The 25,445-nt window shown below is 42.5% G+C and overlaps 1 protein-coding gene across 6 annotated transcripts in view; it reads left to right on the forward strand.

Annotated features, from left to right (window-relative positions):
• The first annotated feature begins 1,426 nt into the window (after positions 1 to 1,426).
• Positions 1,427 to 25,445, forward strand: part of DACH1 (dachshund family transcription factor 1) — a 352,221-nt gene continuing 328,202 nt past the window's right edge. For 5 of the 6 annotated variants that reach the window (XM_090130994.1, XM_090130988.1, XM_090131001.1 and 2 more), the window contains exon 1: positions 1,689 to 2,710. In XM_090130994.1, the coding sequence (XP_089987120.1) occupies positions 2,004 to 2,710 (707 nt within the window). In that variant the 5' untranslated portion in view covers positions 1,689 to 2,003. Of the gene's footprint in view, positions 2,711 to 25,445 lie in introns of all 6 variants that reach the window. The other variant, XM_090130981.1, reaches the window with a different exon arrangement.

Genomic DNA, 25,445 nt, shown 5'->3' on the forward strand with positions numbered 1-25,445 from the left:
GTCCGTGAGGGCATACAGTGAGAAAACAAGAAGGTCCCATTTGCAGCACCTTGCAGAAAGGCAGGCCATACACAGCACAACAGGTTTTCTCATTAAGGGTTCAGTTGCTCTCCGGGTGTCAATATCCTGCTCCTGGCTCTATCTTGGTTTTCAAAGAGCTCATTCAGTTTTCACAACAAGAGAAGGTGAGCAGGAAAGGGGTACTGAGGCAAAGAAAGCACGTATAGAGCTGTTTTGCTACAAGTGAGTAAAGACGGTGCATTTTACGTTTTTCAGTGTATTCCAGTTTTTATGTCAACTTCAGGTGCTGCCTCTGGGACTGAGGTTGCGTGAACTTATCCAGGAGAACAGGCTGGGAACTGTGTGCTGGAGGATGTTCTGCACCACCATGGGTGCACAAGATCTCAAAACGAAAGACACAGTGTGTTTCCTTGGCTGTATTTGCCAGTTTAAAAGCCTTTGGTGTAGGATATCTGAAATTTCACAGTTGGATGAACCCTTCCTGGTACCAAACCACAAACGCTTTTCCATTACAGCTGGAGCACAATGAGCACGAGATCATATGAGAATCGCATGGAAATTCCCTGCGTGGAATTACTACAGTGAGATTATCCACTCAGAAGATGTGTCATCCTGTGAGTCATATCGCACATAATAACACATTTAGAGAAGCTACAGCAGCTATGGGCACATACATGCATCACAATCAAGTGCATAACTCGTACTTCTGAAACTGAAAGCCTCATACAGACATTAGCCCAACTTCTGCACGTGCCCAACGGCACGAAAAGCCATTTCTTCACCCCTTCGAACAGTAAAGTGTCCTGGAGAGGAGCAGCACAAGCCGGTGGTCCGCCGGACCGACCGAAACACCCCACGTTGCTTCTCAGCTCCGTCCCGAGCTACGGGCCCGGCCCTCAGAGCCACGCAGACCCCGCGCGCATCCCGCGGGCCGCACCACTGCGCATGTGTGCCCGGCGCCGCGCCCGGCTCCGCGCGCTGTACCTGGCGGCCCCGCCACCTGTGGCGCGACGCCCGCCCTCCGGAGCGACTCCGGCGCCCGCCCCGTACACAAAGGGGCCCGGAGCTGCCCTGCTCCCGCCCCGCCGGGAGGGGGCGCTCCGCTCTCGGGGGAACGACGGCGGCCACAACGCCGAGCCCGCTGCAGCGCTGCTCCCGCCCGCCCGCCCGCCGCCCCGAGCGCGGCGCGCTGTTGGGAGCGGAGCCGCTCGCGCTTCTCCGCAGAGCGCTGACAAGCGGCTGCCGACACGGGCTGCAGAAATTACATCCCGTCTGCGGCGGGGTGAAACCTGAAACATGTCATCTAACGGTTCCGAAGGGCTGGGGGGAGAGAGGGGGGGAAGGGGGGGGGCTGGAGAGACACCGCTCCCCGCGCCCCCGCTCCGGGCTCCTGGTTGGGTAATTCGGGTTAATGCCGCGAGCGAGCCCTGCGCCGCTTCAAAGGGTATTTCAAGTTGCCGGAGCTCCGCCCCCCGCGCCGTGTGACAACAACAACTCGTCCGAAGCGGGCGGCAGCGGCGGCGGCACTTCCCGGCTCCTTTTCTCTCTGTCATTCCCCTCTCAATCTTTGATCAATGTACTCGCCGGAGAGAGCCCGGGTCCTCCACACCTCCTCCTTCTCCCGGTCGCCCTCGCCGCGGTGCTAGCGCGGGGCCGCAGGCAGGAGCTGCCCTCCCCCTCCCCTCGCCCCGGCCCCGCCGCCCGGAGCGGACTTCTCTCCTCCTCCTCCTCCTCCTCCTCCTCCGGCCCCGCTCGCGGGACACTTTGTGCGTTCGGCGCTCACTCCGTCCCTGCTCTGCTCTCCCGCTGCCGCAGCACCTGAGCGGGGCTGTCCCCCTTTCTCTTCCCCCTCCTCCTCCCTTCTCCTCTCCTCTTTTTTTTTTTTTTTAAATAGATATATATTTTTTTAATTTTCCCCCTTCTCCTGCGCGCGTGTGTGGGAACTTTCCCCCTCCCTGCCCCCCCCCGCCGTATATGTGACCATGGCCGTTCCGGCTGCGCTGATCCCTCCGGCCCCGCTGGTCCCCCCTCAGCCTCCGGTCTCAACTTCTGCCGCCTGCACCACCACCACCACCACCTCCTCGGCGGCCGCCACCTCCTCTCCGGCTCCGGCCATCGCTCCCCCGCCGCCCGCCTCGGGGACAAACCTATTCCGCCCGGAGCCCATCGCAGCGCCGGCGGCGGCGGCGGCCACAGTCACCTCCACCGCCACCACCACCACCACCGGAGGCAGCGGCGGAGGCGGCGGCAGCGGCGGCGGCGGCAGCCCCAGCCTGGGCAGCGGCACCGGCGGCGGCACCTCCGGCACCTCCACGCCCAACGCCGGCGCGGCCGGCAGCCTGCCCGGCAAGCCCGTGTACTCGACCCCGTCCCCGGTGGAGAACACCCCCCAGAATAACGAGTGCAAGATGGTGGATCTGAGGGGGGCCAAAGTGGCCTCCTTCACCGTGGAGGGCTGCGAGCTCATCTGCCTGCCCCAGGCGTTCGACCTCTTCCTGAAGCACTTGGTGGGGGGCTTGCACACGGTCTACACCAAGCTGAAGCGCCTGGAGATCACGCCCGTGGTCTGCAACGTGGAGCAGGTCCGCATCCTGCGGGGGCTGGGGGCCATCCAGCCCGGCGTCAACCGCTGCAAACTCATCTCCCGGAAGGATTTCGAGACCCTCTACAACGACTGCACCAACGCCAGGTACCGCCGCGAGCCGCGCGCGCGGCCCCCCCGCCCCCGTCCCACCCCCGCGCGGTGCGGCGCCGCTCCCCGCTGCCGGCCCGGGGGTGGAGGGGGGGGGCGGCTCTGCCCCGTGCCCTGCGCGCCGCGCTGCTGTCCCCTGCTCCGTGCCCCCCCCACCCCTCCTCCCTCCGAGGCCGAGGTGTGGCCCCTAGTGCCGCTGGGGTGCAGCTTTAACCCTTGTGGAAAAGCGGCCGGATGGGGGAGCGGGGGGGGGGAGGGGGGTGCGTACCCGTGGGGTGAGGCGCTGCCCAGAGGCCGCTGGGCCGCCGAGCGCTGTCACACACTTTTGTGCGGCCGCCACATGGCGGGCGGGGAGGAGCGGGCTCCGCTCGGGGCAGGGGGCGCGGGGCCGAGCAGGTGCGAGCGGGTTGGCGGGGCTACGGCGCGGGGCGGACGCGGGGGGGGGGAAGGGGGGCGACGGGAACGCGCGCAGGGGGCGCGCACAGAAGCGCGCTCCCTGCCCCCCTTTACCCTGGGGTCGGGCGGAGGGGAGGGGCGGGGGGGAAGCCCCAAAGTTGGCAGCGAGCGGGGAGAAACAGAAGGAGCTGGCGAAAGAGGAAATTCCTGCCGCGGCTGCAGCCCGCTCGGGGAGAAAGCGTGAGGCTGTTACCTCCGCGTCCGTGGGTTACGGGAGGGAGGTCCGTAAGGGTCCGCCGTGACCCCGCTGCCCCGCGCTGGGGAGGGGGCACCCGCGGGGTCCCGCTGCCGCTCTCAGCGCAGAGCACGGCGGTTCTTCGTTGTCACATCTCGGGGTGCAGCGGGAGCCGGCACGTGGGGAATTAACCCCGTGCGGTTCCGTCTTAGCGGCGGGCCGACGCGCCCTGCTTCCCCACACGGACCGGGCCGGGGGTGGCACCGAGAGATGGGTGAGCGCATGGATGGAGCTCCTCAGTGCTCAAGGCAGCGCGGCCCGGCGAAATCCCAGTACTGATAGAAATCCAACTTTGGGAACTGCGTTGTTGCAGCGCACATCGATAGGTGTTTCTGTTGTCAGAGCTCTGCAAGAGTTCAACGTTTGCTCCTTGAAACTGGCGGAAGTTTCACTTTGTCACACTTGCATTGTGCCATACACAACTTCGACACGTGGGAGTACAAAAGGGAGAAACTTTTCTTTGGGGGCAGGCCCCCATACCCGACAGGGCATGGGGCTGACAGCAGGGCATGGCTGTGACACCAGCACTGTACCGGCCGTGTTCCAGCAACGCAGGTCTGTGCTGCGCTGCCAGCCAGCACAGTGGGAATTACAGACGTGGGTTCAGGAGTGGATGGGATCTGACCCTTAAAAAGCGTAATTGCAGTAGACATATTTATACATCCATTAAGCAAATAACTTAATGGGAAGGATTTGCGATGGGGATGCAAAATGCGTTATTACGGTATAGAAAGATAAAGCAAAGTGGGTCAGTGAGTTTGGGTCAGAACGGATGATACCATCGGAACATCTAACTGTATTTACTTTCTGGGTTTCCCCTGCGATATGTTTCATTGTGGCTCTTCGTTCCTTATGAACTAATTATTTGTAATTATTTCTGGCTGTACAGTGCTTACATAGGGCATTGTGATCCACTCGGTGCAGTGATTGCAGTGACCTTCCCAGGCTCTGCTCTGCTGGGCGATGTCTGTCTGTGTTTGGGCAGACACTGCTGCGGAGATGGAGCTGTAAGAGCCAGCTCCAAACCAGCGGCTCAATTGCTACAGTCGTCAGATGGAGAAATTGTGATCCAGCATCTTATCACTGTTGTATTTCTCTCATAATCAGCTGATGCACTCAAATACACTAATCCCCTTTTTTGGAAAGCTTCATCAAGGTTAATAGGTTGTTTAATCAAAAAAGGCGTCCAAATAAAGCTATGCTTTGCTGTTTTTTAAATGGATGGAGTCGTTAGTTGCCAGTTGCTGTGGAAATCATTTGTAATAACTTATTTCAGGATAGAAAAGTTTTAGATGCGTTTCACCAAAATGATACATTTTAACTGTGATATTGCTATTTAAAAAAAAAATCAATAAACCAAAAATCAATGAAGCACCAAGGGATTTTCTATTCAATGCTTTATGTGGAGTTCTGTAAAGTGAATTGGTTTCTGTGTTTATTTGTGATACTACTAATAATAACATGATACTAAAGGACCTTTTTCTAAATTAGGCTCTGTATCAGTTCGCTGGAAAAACAGCCTTGCGCTATGGAGGATGACTTTTCTTTTCTGGTCCTACTGACCTTTGCTTTTATTTTCCCCATAAAAAGCATCAGTTGCCAAACAGAAATCCAGGAAATAGCAAACTGTGCGTTTAGCCTACATTGTGATTAAACGGTTTGACATTAATGGGATGCTAGAAAGCCATATGCCAAACAAATAGGAAAAGTGTAAAGGCAAAACACGAAAAATATTCAAAGCTATTGGATGCCCAGTCGCATCAGGTTTCCTGAATGTGTCCGTGGAGCAGAGCAGCGCTCTGTGCACTGGATGTCACCTGTGTGGGATTAATGACCTGGAAGCTATTGATCCCAGACTGTTCTGGTCTCTTGTGTCTCCAGTGCTTGTTGTGGAATTTTGACATGCTGGTCCCTTCCTGGAATTTCCCATAGACTTAGATTGGCTTTGGATTGTGCCCACGGCAGGCTGAAAGCGTGCCTTCCTCTGACCTCCCTCCCGTGGCCAGGACGTGTTAATCTCTGCTGACATTTCAGGATGATTTGAATGAGTTCATTGACATTCATACTTAAAGCAGAGACTTATTTGCGCTGTTTGGGAGTTGTTTACAAATTCTGGGAAACAACCCCATTGATTTGGAGTGCAGAGGGGAAAGATTCCTGACATGAAACAGTTCTCCCCAAAGCCTGTCTTGCAGTCTCTTTGCTGTAGCTTCTGCTGCTCTCAGTGATGTGGACCTGGCATGTGTGTGTTTGCTGAGTGCTCGCATCATTTTCCTCCTATTGGTATTAATTAAGGGAGCATCTCGCCCAGATAGGTTAGTGCAGATCACAGGTAGTTTAAATGAACCTGTCAGCAGTGCAGCTGCAAATAATTCCAAATATACAGTACGTGGGTATGTAGTGATGACCTCCCTTCTTGCTGCCGATTACTAAAATATAACATAATCGGCAGAAATACGGTGGGTTTTATGAGCAAAGGAGACTTCTAGAAGGCCGGGGGATAAATCGTAGCACCTATAAAGAAATGAAAGGTGTGGAGATAGCTTATGCACATTTAGAACAACCAGCAGGGCTCCAGCCTCGTGCGAGAACAGAACTTCAAGGTCCATCTCACGACATTTATTTATTGTTAAATACTATGGAGGAGAAGATGCGATCTTTGGAGCACAATGGCTACAACAGAGCAGCCCGTTTATCCCCTTAATCTGATGCTCTGGCAGTGGCAGCAGCCCAGCATCCGACACCTGGGGAAGGAGGGAGCGCTGTGCCACACTGCGCTGCCTGATGGGCGCTGCCAGGGCACTGCTGGGCACGGGGACATCTCCTCTTGGGTCTTCATTTTCCGGAAGTATTCATTCAATTTTATTAACTCCTCCTTTATAGCTATGAATACTGTTCAGGATTTTTTTTTTTTTTTTTAAGGTTTTAGTTAGTACAAAAACGTACATCCTGTTGTCGATTCTGCATCAGCTTTACTGAAGAGAGCAGACTGTATGAAAGCACAGCGACGTACACTCGCAATGCAAAGTTCTTTATCTCCACAAACTCAGACACCAAGTTCCCACGTAGGCCTGCACTCCCTTTTCGGGACTGCCCGCAAACGAGCGGGTCGTCTACCTCCGGCCTGACCGCTGTTCTCCCCGCAGTTCCCAGCGCTGGGGTCGTACCCGTGCCGCTCCGGGCCGGTGCTCACCTCCCGGTGCCGTGCCGAGCGGTGCCGGCGGGGCGCGCTCCCGCGGAAGCTGCCCCCTGTTGGCCGCTGCGCGCTCCCGGCGCTTCCCTCAGCACTTCCCCGGCTCGGCGCGGTCTCATCTGTTCCCTATGTCTAACTAAGACTTTACAGTCGGAGTGTATTCCGAGCGTTGGCTGGGGATGATGATTCCTGTTTGACTGCCACTTAGGGGTTCTTCTTTCCCGCTCCCGGATCATTCCAGAGGGATGGTTTTGCCCATCGCTGTGTTTCATCATCTGAAGTGAATCCCACGTGAAACACAGAATTCTCATACCCCGTGTTAAATGTGAATATCCTCGAGAACTACGATCTGTTAAATACCTGCTGCCGTCTGTGCCACCGCATCCCCCCAGCTGTCCCACATCGGGGCAGAGGAGCAGTGTGGTTGGGCTGCATGCAGAGGTGCATCTCTGGTGCAGGAGGGCTCAGCAGGGATCAGGAACTGCTGAGCTCCATCAGCACTGTGTGAGCAGAGGGTCTGGAACTACGGCAGCCTCTGCCTGCTTTTAAGCAACAGAACTACATTGAGATCCTCTTTGTTCCTTTATACGTTAAATATGTTTTCTTTTAAAACTAACGTTTTGAGCATCTGCTCTGCATTAGGAGCTAATTCCATCCATTGTTTCCAAATAGTTATTAACCTTTTGCAAATTATGTACTGCAGAGTAATTTTTTCAATAATCTTTACGTGTGTGTTCTGTAGCAGCGCTGTAATGTGGATGGACATCATAGGGATTGACAGCAAATTTTTAGTTGCTGAAGTATGCGTTTAATTGATAGAGCTGAAGATTCATCTGCAAAAGCTATTATGATCCACAGAGTTAATTCATATATATATAATTTCTCCAGTGTGCATTAAGGAAGATTTTTTTTGTCCATTATCATTTAAATTATTTACAAAAATTCTGAAGCATAAGCCAAAATATTTATTTTTACAATCAAAATGTATCTGTGACTGAAAGTGACAAAAGGCAGTGTGCTTCCTGAAGTTACTTGGTCCGTAGGTTACTCCCAGCATTCTGATTATGTATCTGATACGAGGCTCAGTTTGGGGCATAACCACTGCTGATGCTCCATTTCTTAAGCAGTACAGAGTATTGAAGTGCAATCTGTTGTATATGGGGCTTTATCATTAACTGTGAATTATCAGATGCTGTGTTTTCAAGCATTAGATCATTAGATATTTTATTATTATTTTAATAGAAGAAAAAGAATAGATGGTGGTCTGTTTCCATAGCATAAGCTGTCAGGGAACTGCATGAGAGGAAAAATCAGTTCTGAGCATGCAGTTAAGTCCCTATTTCAGATTCTTTATTCTGAACCACTGATAGCAGTGAACTGCATCAGGGAAGGATAACCTGTAAATACTGTGCACTTACATTGCCCTGTGAAGCTGAGTTGGTCTCTTAGAGATGGGATATTGGGTGACGAGGGCTCTGAACAGCACTTCAGGATGTGCTGACCCGAACTTCTATGTGAGCTGCGATCGAGGAATGGCTCACGGGCTGCATTTCAGCTCACACATTGCTTGTAAATGATGTTTTGTGATATTTACATCTACAGTCAGCAGGTGTATGAGCGTATACGATACAACTGGCAGAACTAAACAGAACGATCCTGTAAACCGTGTGTATCAAATAGCTCATTAGCAACAAAACAGAAACTTTGTAAAACAGTTCCAGACTGTTTTTAATATTCCTAATATTCATGATTTTGATTTAATAAACCAGGCTAAAGCTTTTACTGTGCGACCATGAGGACTCTCATGTGGGTATGTAGCTTTCTGTTTGTTTTTCCATCTTAAGGTACCCTGTTCACTGCAAAACTGATTTGCAGTAGATGTTTTCTCTGCATCGTGTGCATTTTGCATCTTCCTTGTGAAGAAAAAAGTGATATAAGTATGAAAAATAAGTACTTTTTTTGGTTGCAAATATTGAATGGTTTTTATGTTCATTGAAAGGCTAAAATTAGCTGTACTTCAGAAACAGGTGCACCTGGTGGAATTTAGCCATATGGTTTATTTATAGAATAACTATATAAATTCTGCGGGTGAATAAAATTCTGCTGCTCTAACACGCTCTCATCCTAATGGAAAAAGAACATCCAGCGAGCATGGCGGCGTGAACTGGAAGCTAAATTCTGCCAGATGTGTTCCTTTTTATGTTAAATAAGCTTGGATTCAAGCTGGGCTTTCAGTCTGATTTTCTTTTTTACTTATTATAATTTTACACAATGCTAAAAATACAGAGAAGAAAATATCTTAACTATCTTGCTGACAACTTAAGTTAATAGAGTTATATACTGGAGCTGAATGGGGCTGGAGAGAAAAGGCAAGAAAGGAGTAAGGAGGACTGCAGCAAAGATTTTTGGATAATTGACAGCCACATATTTGTTGTGTTACAATGTCAGGATTGAAGTTCATAACTCTGAATAACGTTCCTTTTGAGCTCTTGTTAATGATGCTGCACTGAAAACATGTTTTCCGCATTTGGCCAAAAAGCTGTTGTTCAGAACGTGTCTCAGAATATGCTTGTGTATACAAATTGTTGTGTGATGGTAATGATTTTTAAAATCTTTTACTTTTGGGAAATGCTTGGCTTTTTCATCTTACATAAAAGAATTGTAAGGGATCAAAAATAAATTAGCAGTCAAAAGTAAACTTTAAAGGGAACAGACAGTATATATTTGATTAGTATTTAATTGCATCTTTAGTAACCGTGATTTCATGTTGTTCTCATACTTGGTAATAAGTTCATTTTAAATACGAAGCTAGATCAGGATTTTACTTACGGTTCATAGAAAGAGCTTTCAGGTTTTTAGCTGTATTTTTAAGAGATTTATAAAGAACGCACTGAATTTCTATTTGTGATAAATCTGCTCAGGGTTTATTGAAGTTTTAGTGTTGTTAAAAAGACATTATTATAAAAAACACTTCTTTGACTTATGCTTTTTCAAATGCAGTCAAAATATAAACTTAATATTTCAATTAGTTTTCTATTGTGTTTTAATAGATACCAGTCTTCTCTATCTTTATGAAGTATGTAATTTGTTTCCAGTCTCCTGGGCTGCTGTAAAAATCTTTCTTTATTGGAGAAGGTCACCAGTAGGACTTAACTATTTACATTAAAAATGCTGTGGTTTTAAACCGTGCCTTCTTTTAAGAATGTAGACAGTCCTGTTGATTTCAATGGCCTACATACATCTATTAAACCAAGCATATGTTAATATATTTAGAAGCTCTGCTTTGAAAGAACCAAGTGAAATATTTGGTAGAAAGCTCTGTTATTATATGCTGTCTTGTGTTAGTTAGAAAGCAGTAAAAATACTTCAGTTCCAGTGTCCTGTAAATAACACTTGTTGCATAATATTGTAAAGTGGAGAGTCATGTTGCATTTTTAACATTAAGAAATAAGGGTGATGTCCTTGGTAGGAATGAATATCAGAATTTGTTATAAACGATGACTTCATAATTCCTGCTAGCAGTTCTTGTATTTGTTTTTTGTAGAACAGAAGAAAAAGCCTTTCTCGTATTAGGGGAATGAGCACTTAGAGATGTACTGTCACTGTCACTTTTCACATTTTAGTTCATGTAGTCACTGATAGTTTAGTGAGAAGGAAATGAAACCATTTTCCAATTGTGTTCAGTTTCCTTAACATTTTTGTTTCAAACAAAACAAACAATAAAAAAAGGGAGGGGGGAAGAAAGGAAAATACCTCAGGTGGACTTAAACGTATAATAGACTGATACAAATGGAAAGTCATGTGTATATGTTCCCTCTTTTTTTTTCCTTCTCTTAGCCTGTTCCAACGCTTCCTACACATGATATGTAGAACTTTATTATATCTCCGTGTCTGTATTTACCACTCAAAACTAATGCCATAGTAGTGCTTCTCATTTCCATGTATAATGTTCTAATTCAAAGCTGGACCATTTTTTTCTTCTTTCCTCCCCCCCCCCTTTTTTTTTTAAGCTGGTAGTCACAGCTTTTAAAAGACCAGATTGAAAAATAAGCATACTATACTACAGTATGTCTTACACTATTGTGTATTGTAGATCGTTTATGATTCCACTGATTCTACTCTGTCTCTTCAAAATATGTGGATACCGACATATCATGCTAAAAACAAAGATTGTAGTAGAAAATGAAGTTTCCTTTGCAATAATTTACAGTTTAAAGTATAGCTATATATTGTACAAGGAAAGCATATTTTTGAAAAGCTACAAGGAAAATGTGTTAGAAATACTGATTTAGCAGCAGATCACTGTTCCAGGAGCACATATGCAAATTATTATTTAGGGAAGGAGTCATAACATTTCCTGTGCAGGTCATCAGTTTAGTAGAGATGTTTGGGTATAGCCACAGCTGTTGGGTTGGCTTGATGCCATCTGAAGGTACAGCAGGTGTGATGGGACTGACAATCAACAAACTTTCCATAGATTTTTCCTTTCAGAGCTTCTCTAGCATCCCCACTGGAAAGTGGAAGAAAGGGTGGAACTCATCTTCTGTAGAAGCCCAGCTCCATAGCGTGTAGATCTCAGATGTACACATGCAGGGAGAGCAATTTGCTTAAACATAGTGAATGTCTTGACTGCTGCCCTTCCTCTGTTCTTTGCATGTGCTTTTAGAATGCTCCACCTATGTTGAAGCTATGGTGGAGGTCAGTCTGCCTGGGGGCTGAGGTGGGGCAGTCTTTTTTGTCTGCTGACCTTGGGCATGTGCATGGACTCATAGGCATGCATTAAAGACATTTGCATGGAGCTGACCAATGTATACTTCTACATAGGCTGTGGAAGACCTGATGGAACCAGAAGGACACAGTCTCAAATGGAGTGATTTGTGTAGCTTAGCTGCATAGTCAGAATCAACCCATTATCACTCTGGCTTCATTGCAGGGAGGTTCAGACTCCGGTACACGTCACACATAATGTTAAGCACAGTAATCTCAGGTTGTTACTTCAGGAGTGGAACTTCTCCGACATTCAGCCCTCCTGCTGAGGCTTTACTGTTGCTGATCTACCAAGTACACATTTTGCCTTTTGCAGTGACCCCTTAGGTGATTTTTGTCTTGTGGCATCTTATTTTACATACTTTATTGCTGAAATTAGTATAATACAGTGATATCATGAGAGGTAATAAAATAATAGTTATGAAATGCCTTGTGAAACATCAGTGTATTCACAAATATTCCAAAGTATGACTACATATGTAAAACATTTTGACATTGAAGGAGAAAGATGTTGTCAGTTAAAACTGCTGGCATTGTTATGTGATAAGGTCGTCTGTTCTTTTACTTGGTGTGCCAGTTGCTGAAAGACAGATATTTATTTTTAGAGATGAAAAAAGCATTTTCATCAGCTTAAATGAAGAGATCCAACTGGTTGTAAATTCTGTTTTGTGAAATCTTGTTTCACCTATGGAAATGTTTTCTTTATGGAAGGTGTGCTGTAATTGGGATGGGTATATCTTTCCAGCCCTCCTAATCGTTTCCTTTCACAATTCCAGAATGCATGCAGATTTGAACTTGTAGCCAGGAAAAAGTGCTGCCATGCTTCAAATTGCCAAAGGACCTCAAGGGACAGAAACTTGACCTGGTTTTATGAAACCATAGAATTACATTTATACAAGCTACCCCTTGGGAAAGGAATGAACTGATCCCAATTCGTTTCTAAATACTAGGGCCTTTTGGGTCACATTTGAATTCTCCCCTACACCTGTTTTTCTACTAAATATTTCTAAGGACATTTTTAGAAACTTACTTTACATTAGGTATGGGTCATGTGCCTAATATTTAACAGTTCATTGTTCTAATTTGTTAAAATGTCTAATGGTTTCTCAGTATAAGTAAGGTGCAGAAAGTTTAAACTATGGACTTTGTTCAACGTGGGTTAAATCCTCCTGTGGCTTGAGTAATTTAGGCTTTGTTTCCCTGCGTGTGAGTTGCAAATCCCAGAATGGTCAGTGGTTATAGTTAGTACATTGTATGGGTTACTAGTAAGTGATTATCTCTACATCTAGATGGGTGAGCTGCTCACTTAGGACAAAGGGCAAGATGGGCCAAGGTTTAAAACAGCTCACCAGTGAGACAAGTTACATTCCCTGTGCAGGTCATCTGTTTAGTAGAGGTGTTCAGGAGGAAGTCATCTTCCTCCAAAACGGCGCTTGGCCTCTGTCAGGTTAAGCTTTTTGAACGTGGAAGATCTGTGTTTAGGCCTCTTTGAATTGATTGAGGTAATGGGTGGGTGTTACCATGACCATTCTCTTCTACCACTTTGGTGTGATCCAGAAGTCTAAATATCTGAGGTGAGCAAGTGCTTACCTCGCTCTGTGAACTGATGTGGTGCTTAAGGTGTCCTGGTGTATGCCAGTGTAGCACCAGTTTCCAGTACACAGATTGAGCTGAAACAGGGAGCCCCTGAGGACAGGGAAAGGATCCTTAGTACTTCTGAATATCTATGATTGAACTATATGCTTATACATTGAAATTAGAATTAGCTTGCACTTTGATTTATTTAACAAACTAAGTGAGTGCTCTGTTCAGCTGAAGTTTGCCTCAGCAATTATTATCCCACAGAGGCTCTACAAACCTTCCAGGCTCCACTTCCACCTTATCATGAAAACTATTTCCTTATTCTCAGGCAATCTTTCCCATCCTTGAAAGACACTTTGAGAGCTGAAATTGGCATTAAGTGCCTGCGTAAGTCTACCTATTTCTAGTGAATGAGTGACAGATTTGGATACTATTCATCTAGGATAGATTGCCTTTTTCTTTATACACCATCTTAACATTTTAGATCGACTGAACAGTTCATGCGATGATTCCTAACTCTATACTTTCTATTATTGAATGTAGATGTGGCAGAATGGGCTTTTGTTTGGAATTACTGCTCACACTTCCATGTAATCATGAGTTTCTAGTCTTTTAGCCAATGAGGATCAGGAGGGGAGAAAAGGGAATAGGAATGTACCATCGTATGTAAGATGATATGTATTCACTACATTTGTTTGCTTTTCCCAACGGGGAATTTCCCCTCACAGTTTATGTTAAACAATTTGCTACTTTGGTGGTGTAGATATCCAGGCTGTTCCATGCGGCATTCTGTGGCTGCTATTCGTGGCCTTTGCTTCACTTGACTGGCAGAGTGGAGGGCAGGTATTTTAAATAGTGGTTACTTATCACTATTATGTATTTATTATGAATGTGTACATATTGTCTTTTTCTAATTTGCCTCCAAGAAGTGCTTATATTGATCCCTAAGTTCTTCTTTAAGAAGAACTTTCTTCTTAAGTCTTTAAGTCAGCCTTTTGCTTTCGGTAATTCAGTTTTTGTTGGTGTTATCAACAGGTTTGACTATCAGCAGCTTAATGCTGATATCCTGAGTGGATCGGCGTGGGATTTTTTTTTTTTTCCAAGACACAGAAATGGTTATGTTTCCAAATTATTTTTAATAGAAGATAAGAGTCTACTTGCATTTTCTTGAGTACTTATTTACTGGCTATTCCTTTGTAGTTCTGTTGTTCATAGGCTGAGTGAAAGATATATTAATCATACTGTATCTAGAGCAAATATAGATCAGACTAGGTTAAGGCTTTTGACTTAAAGTATTTCAGCTGCCATGCTTTCTGATTTTCATGGTAAATAAGGGAAATCTTTAAGATGAGCTATCTCTTCACTGTATTTGATGTGTTTGTCTTGAATTTTCTATGCATCAAAGCTGCGGAGGAAAAATTCCTTTGTTATTTGTTTAATCATAGAACAACTCAATATGAAGGAACAAAATAATGTATTTGGATTTCAAAATCCAGACTTTCCTTTTTCTCTTCTTCTTCCCCTCACACAAGTCTGTTGATTTTGAAGAAATGAAAGGTACAAATATACAGTTCCTAACGGAAGCCCCATTTTATTAGTCATCATGAAGACTTCAAATATGGAATCTTTGTCTGGGAAGCACAGTTGCTAACCTTAACAGCAGCAGTAGGGACGAGAGCCCTGAGACTGTGGTGTTGGGAATATCATGAAGAGTAGCATAGTGAAGAGACAAAACTAAAAAGCTGTTTGACAGCATATTAAAGTATATTTGACCACACAGCATTGTAAGTTTAAATATGTGTGATCAAATTTTCACTCTTTGGATCAGAACTGTTTTCTTTCTCTTTACTAAGTAAGATTGTGTTTAGAATAATGTCTGGAAAAGCAAGTAAGAAAAAATACGCTTTGGAGCTTGATGTGGGACTGTGATTCTTGTGGCAGAGATGCTAGTTGTGAATTAGGTATTTGTGTTTTTATTATATATCTGAAAGAACTTACTACCTCCATCTCCTTTAATCAACTCATTTACAGGATAGATAAAAGAAGGGAAGATAAAGATAAGTCGATAAAGGAAGTTACTACTATCTACTATTATTAGCACACATGACTGAGTTTTGCAGAGGACTTACGTGGAAGTACCAGGCTTTGATGATTCCACATTTGTTAGGTAAATTTAATCATGTCTGGAAATTGTTACGTGTGTGTTGTGTATTTCAGAGTTTACTTTGGAGGCATATAGCTGTTATTCCCAGGTTTGTTTATAGTTTTACGCATCAGATGTGCAGCAGTAAATATTGGGCTGCACATAAAAGTCTTAATCCTGCAAGCAGGAAGGAAACTTTGGCTTGTGTGAGGAGTCCTGTTGACTGTAACGTCTCAGTCGGACAATTTAGAGATATAAAGTTACACATGTCCTTAAATATTGTCAGTATCGGCACCCTCCATATCTCTAACCGATTTTTCGTATGCAGGAGTTTCATAGATACCAGCAACCAAGTGTGGCAATGATCAAAGAGCATTGTTTGTAATCAGAATGTGGGTTAGGAGTTTATAAAACAACTTGTGGATGCTTGGATGTATGTGAAATTTACTGATGTGAGTAATCCCACTGATAGAAGTGAGAGCATTCAGGTGACTAAAACAAGTCAAACATGGGAATGCTTAGAAGATAGTGACCTTAGAATTGAGCAGTCATCTTTCAAAGTATTCAAAGCGTAGTTATTAAAACTTAAACCCAGGAGTTTCTGTTTGAACGCTGAAACAGCTAGGAAAACATTTGGGCCGTGCACCTGCAAAATTATAATACATTTTAATGACGCTGAATAACTTCCCCAATTCCTTGTACTCTTTTTTTGGAGGGGAGTGGGGGAAGGGAGAGAAAGGAGGGTGAGAGAGGGACGATGACAGTGAGGCTGTTTGTTTTTCACGAAAGTTGTTTGTGATTTCAGGTACTCATGGGAAATCTCTTGATCAGATTCACATCTGTTCCTGTCAAAGTGGGTGCTAAGATACCGGTCACCCAGCAACCATGTCCAAGAGGGAATTGGGCCGATAATAACTTCAAAAAGGAATGACAGATGCTAGATTAGGATGAAAGACAAAACGCATGAAAAATGAGCTTGTTAGAATAAAAAAATTGTTCAAGCACCTTCATGCAAATTAAATGAATATTGAACATTTGCATGCAGTAATTTCTACTTTTTCTGTTGATTGAGAAGAAATAAAAGTGGTACATATAAAATCGTAAATGTATTTTTTAATTTTTTTTTGCACCAATTAACATACAAAGCAGTATCTTTCTTCTAAAAATGAGATTAGCCACCTGGGTGCTTGGCTGTATCCCACATATGTCACAACATTTTTGTAATGAGTGTGCTTCTGTTGAAGGAACACCTTTTCTAATTTTTCATAGCAAAACAAACAAGCAAACAACCTTTTACTTATTTTAAAACACTTTAGGTTAACGTGGTTCTATTTCTTTCTGCTCTGGTTTACAGAGCTGAATTATTTCCTGCTGTCCTTGAATTCAGTCAGTATAATGCGCATTAATAAAAGATCACATAAGATGAGTTCAGACCAAATGCTAAGGTTTCCTATTGACTGGTCAAACAATATGATTTTAAAGCGCAATGTCAGGGTAACATGAAAGAAATAGTCACTTTTCCACGCCTATGTACGAAGGTATTCAAATAATTCAGCAGTTTTATTATCAAAACATTCACATAACAATCAGAATTTGGAAAATAATGATATAATATTCTGATTGAGAAAGAATTTTGTGTCTTGGTTTAGCAGTGTCTAATGTGGTCACGTACAGAAATTGATTTTCTTCAGAAATTAATTAATTTTTCATATCGCCCTAAGCTGCAGTTAAAAAGAGTGCATACTTGTCTGTTTTTTCCAGAAATATTGCCTAATCATATTAATACCATTGCCCCAAGGATGAAAAGATAATTGTACAAATGCATTTGGAAATATGTATCACTGAGTATTTATGATTAAATTATGCAAATGACCCAGCTCTCATCCTTTCCAGACCCAGATTGTCTAATTAGGATTGATATGCTGAATAGATGTTCCAGAATTTGAATACAAGCATGTCCAAAGAGCAGAAAATTGGAAATGACAAGGCTGAAATGCTAAGAAAAGTGTCTTTCCCTTTTATACTTTACTAATGTGGTGTTAGCAGTTGCAGTTTTTCCTTTGGCTATATTGTGTGACTCATGTGTCCTACAAGAAATAAGTCGGGAAAGAAAAATCAACTTTCATAATTAGCATTGCTTTATTCAGGACCTATTTTTCTTAAAATTCTACTAGTCATTTCTCTCCCCTTTAACGCTTTGTAGACTCGACATTAAAATAATAAGTAATTCCACGTATCATTTCTTCATTTGGACCACATGTAGCACTGCTGGTGCTACACGTTTAACTTGTAAACTTCTCATGCGTTGAGATGAGATTTATGCACCTCACATATTTAGAGTTTGGTGGTTTGTTGTTTTTTTTGTTGTTTTGTTATTGCTGTTCTTATTTATTTGAATTCACAGTCCCTTCACATAATAACTTTTTTCCTTTTTCCCTTTTCTTAGAAGAGGACTGATGTCTCTTTAAGCTTGTTTATGGGCATTCTGAGAATAATATCTATCTGCAAGTCAACAGAGTTTAAATCCTTCTTCTGCAGAGAGCTATTTGTTCATTTATTGCTCTTAGGAAGCTGGGAGAAGAGTCTGGTGAGTAGGAAGGAGGAGTGCTGAACTGTCAGTACTTCAGCCATTGTTAGCAGCGGGAGTCACTCCGTCTGAACTCTGCTGGCTCCTGCTTCCCATCTGCAGGATGATGGATTGCTATGTTTAATACATTTCAGCTTTTGTCTGTCATAGTGTAGATAGACAGCGCTATCAATGATTTCAACACTGATTAGAGCGCTGGTTGTACCCACTGCTATTGGCCAGGCACCTCCCGGGAATGTCTGATGTGGTAACTTGTTGGCACCCGTGCCATGCAAATGAGTAGCTCAGCTAACTATAGGCTGGTTTCAAACTACTGCAAAAGACTGCTGGGATTTATTAAACCTGCAGAGCCCCTCTGTAACAGTTTGGACAAGCCTGAGAATGCTTGGTACCCAACGTAACTCCTCTTTAGAGCGGTCCTGAGCTCAGATAAGGGCCCCATGCTTTTAATAGCCCAGCACAGCCTCTGCTTACAGCGCTGCGTTCCAGGGGGTGTGATGTCAGCAGTGCTCTGCCCATCTGCACTTAAGTGTTTCGCTACTGGTGATATGGTAGGAGTGCAAGGGTTGCATTGAAGCAATAAGATATGACATGACATGTGTCGTACAAGGATTCGCTCAGCCGTGGGTGCTTTGTGATTCACAAGTCCACAGGCTGAATGATTTCAGCCACCAGAGAAGTCGCTGTATACCAGCATAACATATGCCCTGGAGTATCTTCTAATAATCATAAAATGGTGCAGTGGACATAGAAGTTGAAAAAAACAAACAATCAAACAACCCAACAATATTCATGTTACAGACATCTTTTTAGAGAATTGGATAATACATACATTATTTTCTCTGTCAGCATATTAATTTTGTGCATAGAATAAAATACTATCATGGATCTACTGTGTGAAACTTCATATTGTATTGGAAAGAAAGAAATAATTCTGCTTGCTAGAGCGTATAACGCTAGCTTTGAAAGATGCCTGACCCAGTTTTCTTGATTTGGACCACTGCCCACCATGACAGGCCATGCTGAGGATAACTTTCACTTCATTCTGAACTGCAGGAGGAAGGCAAGTGAAATCGGGAAATATTAATCGTCCTTGATTTAGTTTTGTTAGTTGAGATTTTTGAGAACTGAAATAATAGGAATAGGTAACTAAGACAGCCCACTACTAATTAAAGTGGAAAAAAAGCCAAAGCCAATCATAAATTTGTTTCCTTTCTTCTTACTCGCTTTATATTCGTTCTGTGGTTCTGTTCATTTCTGTGATTCTGAGATTTGACTGTGGGATTATTTGCTTTTTAAAAATTTCTTCACCTTTGGTTCAGCTTCCGTGGCTTTGCTTTTGGGCAATGTTTTGTAATTTCTCAGTTGTGCTTGCAGGAAATCTGAGCTCCATGGCACAGTCACGGATGCCATTTTTATTCCTTTTTAAGACGATCCAGGCAGTAGCAATGCTCACAGGGAGGAGTGTTCATGCTAATTAAAAGCTTGAGTTTACCTTTCAAAAAATGTTGGCAATTTGCCTGGGAGAAAATTCTGTCTTCAGTCACCATTTTTAATCTACTTGTCTGGTTGGAGTTATCTTCACTTTAAGAGTTTAAAAGTTGCCTGGATTTTTAAGTAGGTTCTTTGACATCGTTCCTAAGTGCTTGCTTGCCATATATGATGATCAGAGGATCTAAGGGCTTTGCAGAGAGGAATATCAGTAATAAGGAGGGCATAATCTTGACATTTACAGCTGCCAGCTTTTCTCAATTTATGCTCTGTTCATTAGCAATGGCTGTACGGTGGTGGAACAAGGAAACTTGAGGAATACTTTATAAATTAATCAGAAAAGTAAAAAGTAAAGTTTATTAATATGTTAAGACCTCCCTGATTTTTTTTCCCCGTGTTTGGCTAGAGATTCTGAAAGGGGCTGTTCCTCAGGTGACACCAGCAGAAATCAATAGCTGGAGCATTCATACATACGTAGTAAGAAATCGGCAGCCATTTGAAAGTTAATGAAAAGCAAGTATGAAATAAATCCATACATTAGTAGGTGATGTTTAAATAAATGCTTCATGTAAATATGATAGTTAAAGGAATCAGATAAACTGTTCCATTATCAGATCCATTGTATCTGCTGTTTATTGTCTTTCTGTATAAGTAAGGCAATGATACTATGCGTTTTTGATAGCAGATCTGGTTTAGATAATTCGGTCCCTCTTCTGTTTCCTCCAGGCATATAATTTCTTTCCTGTGTACCTGTGCCTCTACAGCTTTGTGTGACTATTTTCTGCACCGGATCAAATCTAGGTTAAAAATGTTCCCCTCTTTTATTAACCCTCATCTTTTGCGGAAAATAGATCGCTGCATGCTTCCATCAACAGCTGTCCTGTTTGACCAAAATGGGCAAAAGCAACAACAATGAATGGTGGTGGCAATGAGGGAGCTGTGTCTTCATTTCTATGGATGGTGGTTTGGTGTGCCATGAAATTGTCTGTGTCCTCCCTGTAGCATCATGATCTGAGCCCTGGAAGGGAACTGCTGAATACTCAACAATTTTAACACTGTATTTAACAGGAGAAAACAGGAGTAGGATCAGTGGTAGTGGAAGGAGATGTAGAATTTTTGAAAGAATAACACATGAATGCAGGAAAGCCAAATTCCTTGCTCTTGGCTATCTGCTTTACTAAGGCTTGGCCTGCTGTGTGTTGCAGAACAAATGTGGTTGGTCTCTGAGTGTGATTTTGGCCTATGGATGCTCACCCTAACCATGTTCTGATTGAGTGTAAAGGTAAGACTTGTGTGTGCACCATCTTCTGATGTCCTGGATAGTTGGTACAGTACATCTCCAGGTCTGCAGGGAGCACTGCCAAGTGAATGAATGCTGCAATTTAGGCAAAGCTAGTGTGGTCTCTACCGATTGATAGCAGTGCCCAGTGTTAATGCCGATGGAAATGTCCTAACTGTAACAAAAGCTAGGCTATGACAACCTAAACGTCTCACCAGCTGCCCTGATTACACTGTTGTGTGCTTCTTTAGGAATATTCCTATTCTATTATTGCTTACAATGTGGTGATTTAGAGCAAAAAGGTCTGATTTTTCAGTTTTAACACCAGTCGATTTCTTCTGCAGCTTTTCGCAGTCATTCTGGAAAAAAAGCTTCTGAAGCTACCGGATCTTCGTCCACATTGAACCAGTGGGAAACATCAAATTTCCCTGGGTAGGCATGGTTTTAGAAAAACTTTTCTCTGCTCAGAATGGTCTGACTTCACTGTAAAGTAGGCTCCACTGTGTTAATCCTCTTGGAATGCAGCAATTATCACCTACCATATAGGTGTTAAGTGCTGAATTTCAAAGGGATTATCACTTTCCTCCTTTAGTGGCTAAACAAGACGAGAAAAGTTGTTAGTACTTCTGAAGAGGAGGGAAGGAAAAAAAAAAAAAGAAATCTGTCTTATTTTCTTTTTGTGGTCTCCTTCAGTCTGGCAAAAGATGAGCAAACTGGGTTTTTGCTACAGCTAGTTACTTTGAGTTGCTCTTCAAGAATTATAAAGGTGTTTATTTCCCATCCCCTTGAAGAAACTATCTTTCCCTAAAAGAGCCATTCAGAATGAAAACTGGAAGTTACTTAGGTGCACAAAATCATATAGGAAAACCACAGTTTTCTATGTTCTTTGAGTATGGTTTCATCAGCGATCTGGAGACTTTTGTCAAGTAGTTCAGCTCTTCAGCAGTTTGTCCGAAAATGTAATTGATGCTTTTGTTACAGACAGAGCATTAAAAATTATCCTGACTATTTTTGTGTGCATAATTTCTTTCCTTGTCCATTTTCATTAATTGACATAGTATTATTTTGTTCTTCCACCAGCAATATCTACAATGCATATTAGTTTGACGTGGATGGTGCATGAAGAGGGACCAGTGTCCTTGAATTTTTTTTTTTTAAATCCATTCATAAGAATCTGATTTATGGCTAGTTCCATAAGTGCTTGCTCCTGTAAATCTTCAGTGAAATGCTGTCTGTGAACATAATGGGCAATGAATATAGGCAGTTGTGAGGTGTTTTTTTTTTTTTTTTTTAAAGAATTAGAGCTCCTTAATTTAGTCTTCTACAGTGTCATCAAGGGCTTGGGGCTATACAAAAGCCAAAGCCGGCAGCTGGAATGCCGCTGTCCTTATCTCCTTTGTCATGTACCCCGATTCACCCCCTCAGTGTTGGAATTTATGCAGTTTTTTATCTGTTTCACTCTCTCCTTCTTTCCTTGGCAGTCAGATATCCTTACTGCCATTATGGGTGGATGCAGTATAGGTGACCTTTTGAAGTGTGTTCAGTTTTTCTTTCTGATATGCATGTTTTTCAGTTATGAGTGTGAAAAAAGGAGACTCCAGTTGCCATTCAGTGCCACTAGGTATATTCTTCAACAGAAGCCGAAGGAGTAGGTACCCAGCTCATCAGTTGTGTCTCTGAGCCCTTCCCTGTTCAAACTACTCATCTTATAAACATGTAGGAGTTGAAAGCCAGGTTTCTAAAGTTTGCTTTTGGGTTTATGATGTGAAATAAATGGGGGAACATTTAGAGAGAAGGTATTTGCATCTGGAGAAGAATTTAAGATGCTGAAAGAGATAAAAGTTGTTAGTGCTGGAGTTTTGTGGGCAGGAGAGGGCTGCCTTTTGGAGAAGTCTTTTTTGTGAGGCTGCAAAATAAACAAAAGGGGCGATTAGAGAAGAAGCTAGCGGTCGGAACTGGATTGATGATGCTCAACGGGAGGTTTCTTGGGGGAGGAATGTAGAATATCAGATCGTAAGGCTGGCTCCTAGCCTGTTACTTTTACATGCACAGTAACCTTATTGGGATGAAGGATGATAACGTATGTCAGAAATGTTTGGTCTAGAGCTAGCTTCTGTAGGGCTAAGACTTTTAAAAGTTTCAGTGATGGAAAATGGGCTAAAAGACATCACAGTTTCTTCATGTTCAAATGGTCATGAATTGCAGAATTAAGTTGTATTGCAGTGTTTATCTTGCGTTTTTAAGGGATAGTCCCAGAACATTTCAATAAACGTTGAAAATTTTCTTCTATTAAATCAAATGCCTTTTATACGTAATGCTCAAGATACTAGATACTCTACTAGTATATGCTGGTGCCGGTAGGATTAGTTTCTATAATACAAATTTGTAAGATAAATACAATACATTTTATGAAGAGGAGACGTGAAAAATTGCTAAAAGTACTAAAGCTAACAGTATTTCCTTGGAAATAGCCATCTCCTGCTTAACTATAAAACCATTGGGTGGAAGAACATATTCTGCTAAACTTAGGAAGTTGTAAAAATGAGTATTCTTAATTTTTAATGAATTTCTGAAATATTAATTAATTTAGTCCATTTTTGATGGTAGTAATGTTTTGTAGACTTTTTTTTTTTGGGTGTTTTGAGCTGTAAAGGCGTAACTGCTTAACTTTTTCTATCAAGGTGATGATATTGTGGACCACCAAATGTCTGCTGCAGAGAGGAGGTATTTGGTATTGTTGGAAGTGATATTCATTCAAGTCTAATGTGCATGCAAAGAACAGTATTTATGTAGATAGGAATTCAACAGTGGGCTCAGTGCCAAGAGTCATCGTAAGACACATGCTTGTTTCAGGAAATCAGGAGCACGCTGCCATTGTAGGGTATCTGATTATTTGGCATGTGAATTCTGGCGTTTTCCATAATTTGTTTTCATCATAATTTGCATAAATTTTATACAGAGTTCCATGCTGTATAAAAAAAATTTACAACTTCTAGACGAAAAAAAAAAGGGTCATTTTAAATCAATGCATTTCTGCCATTTTTTTGCTGCCTCCTTAGTGTAACAATCCCAATTCCAAAGAACTACAGCTCTGTCTTTGTCAGCAGGATTTATGATAATGTCTTGCCGTTTTTCTAAGTTATGTAACACACACTGTTCCTCCTTTGTTAGATGGTGAAATTTAGTAGGTTGTTTTAATTGTTTGATTGATTTTTTTTTTTCTTGGCATTTGTCTACAATGAAATCCAGTGTCTGAAATTTACTTGGAGGAGCAAGCAAGAGGAATGTCTTTTGTTAGAATTTCTGAAGATGTCAGGAGGTTTAGAAATATTTCTGTTCAGTCTTTTGTTTTGTAAAGTCTAGAATTGGGTATGCAGCACTGTGTGAAAAGTGTTGAGCATTGCTCTATCTTTTAAAATAATCAGCACATTTCTTAACAGAAGCAAATGCTTATCTTTCATGTAGTGCTGAATATTCAGCAGTTTTTAGTGGTTCATTTTTTATTGTTGTTGAAATAATACTAATGTAGTAGACACTCTGCTGTTTTGGACACCTAGAGTAAAGATCGCTTTGATCACTGTTAAGTTGGAGGCAATAGCAAGATGGCCGTAGAATTGAACCTGAATTACACCTCACTGCCTGGAGCAGATAGTTTCAATACAAAGATACTGATTATCATTTGCTAGAAGCACTGAGATCACTTGTTGCACACTGATAATCTGGAGTATAAAGGGTTGAATGTATCAAATCTCTACTTTAGAACATTTTTAACTGAAGTGTTCAAAGTTTATTTTTCACTCTTCTGAGTAGATGGGAAAGACTCAACCGAAAAAATGGCTGAACCATTCAGGTTCCATTTTGCATTTTGAAAAATATGCAAAGTTTAGATGTTCTTAGGATATGTTTTAGATTCTTTTTCTAATAATTATGAGTATTTTCTTAGGGAGAATGTGGTTCTTTTACCAGGATGTTTTCTGGGAGAGTATTTTTGAAAAGGACGCCTTTAATTCTGTAACTGCTACGTGTATGCTTATCTGAGATTTCATTGATGTGACTGAGCAGTTCATGTTTGATTTTTCTACCTTTTCTGATAGCTCAGTATTAAACTAACCTGCACAATTAACTGCTCTTCAGAGGCATTGTTGTTAATGTTGTTAATTTCAACATAACATGTATTTAGAGTGATCAGGGTCCCCAACAAGATAATTATGGACTGAAATTAATAAATGTGTTAATAAAAAGTTAAAATATTGGACTTTTTGAATGTAGACATAATCAGTATTTTTAATGTCTATTTTAATGTCTTACTAATGTCTTGTATATTTTTTTCTTTGAATGCAGAATTGTCTTTCCTGATACAGCATTTGCTGTGCTTGTAAGCATGATCTCAGCTGAGAGCTATGAGATCTGGCCTTTGACTTCTGAGTTGGATTGTTTAAGAATGTTGAATGTTGAACTGCCATGCAGTATATGCCATTATCAAAGCTATTTAGATCTTCTAGCTTGTTTTTCAACTAAACTACAACTCGGAAACCCTTTAAATTCTCTTTGTATACATCCATACAGAATACGCAGGGAAAGAGATTTAAGTCGCTGAAGTGATTGTCATTACCTTTCATCACTGGTGTTTTTATTATAGTTATTATTTTATCAGTATTCTGAGATGGTGATTCATGCTTTGAAACAGTGACTTTTTAAAACACTAGGTGACTAATGACTAAATAGAGAAGAATAGATTTTACTTCCTTCTGTTTCTCCTCAAAATGTACTGTTTTCTGTCCAGTTTTCTCAATCTATTAGACTTTAAAATAATTCTCAGAATTGTGAGGTCATATCTGTGCAGAAATGAAGCTAAATTATTGTGATCCTGCACTTGTTTTTGGCACAAGTAATGAGTTCAGACATATGTGGAAACTTGAAACAGATAAGTGGGAGGGGCGTTAATGGTAGAATTAGAAATTACTTAATAGGAGTATTTAGATTAAGTGTTCTGAATAGCA

This window comes from Phasianus colchicus, chromosome 1 (assembly GCF_987193195.1).
Source record: "Phasianus colchicus chromosome 1, bPhaCol1.hap1.1, whole genome shotgun sequence".
Taxonomy (NCBI): domain Eukaryota; kingdom Metazoa; phylum Chordata; class Aves; order Galliformes; family Phasianidae; genus Phasianus; species Phasianus colchicus.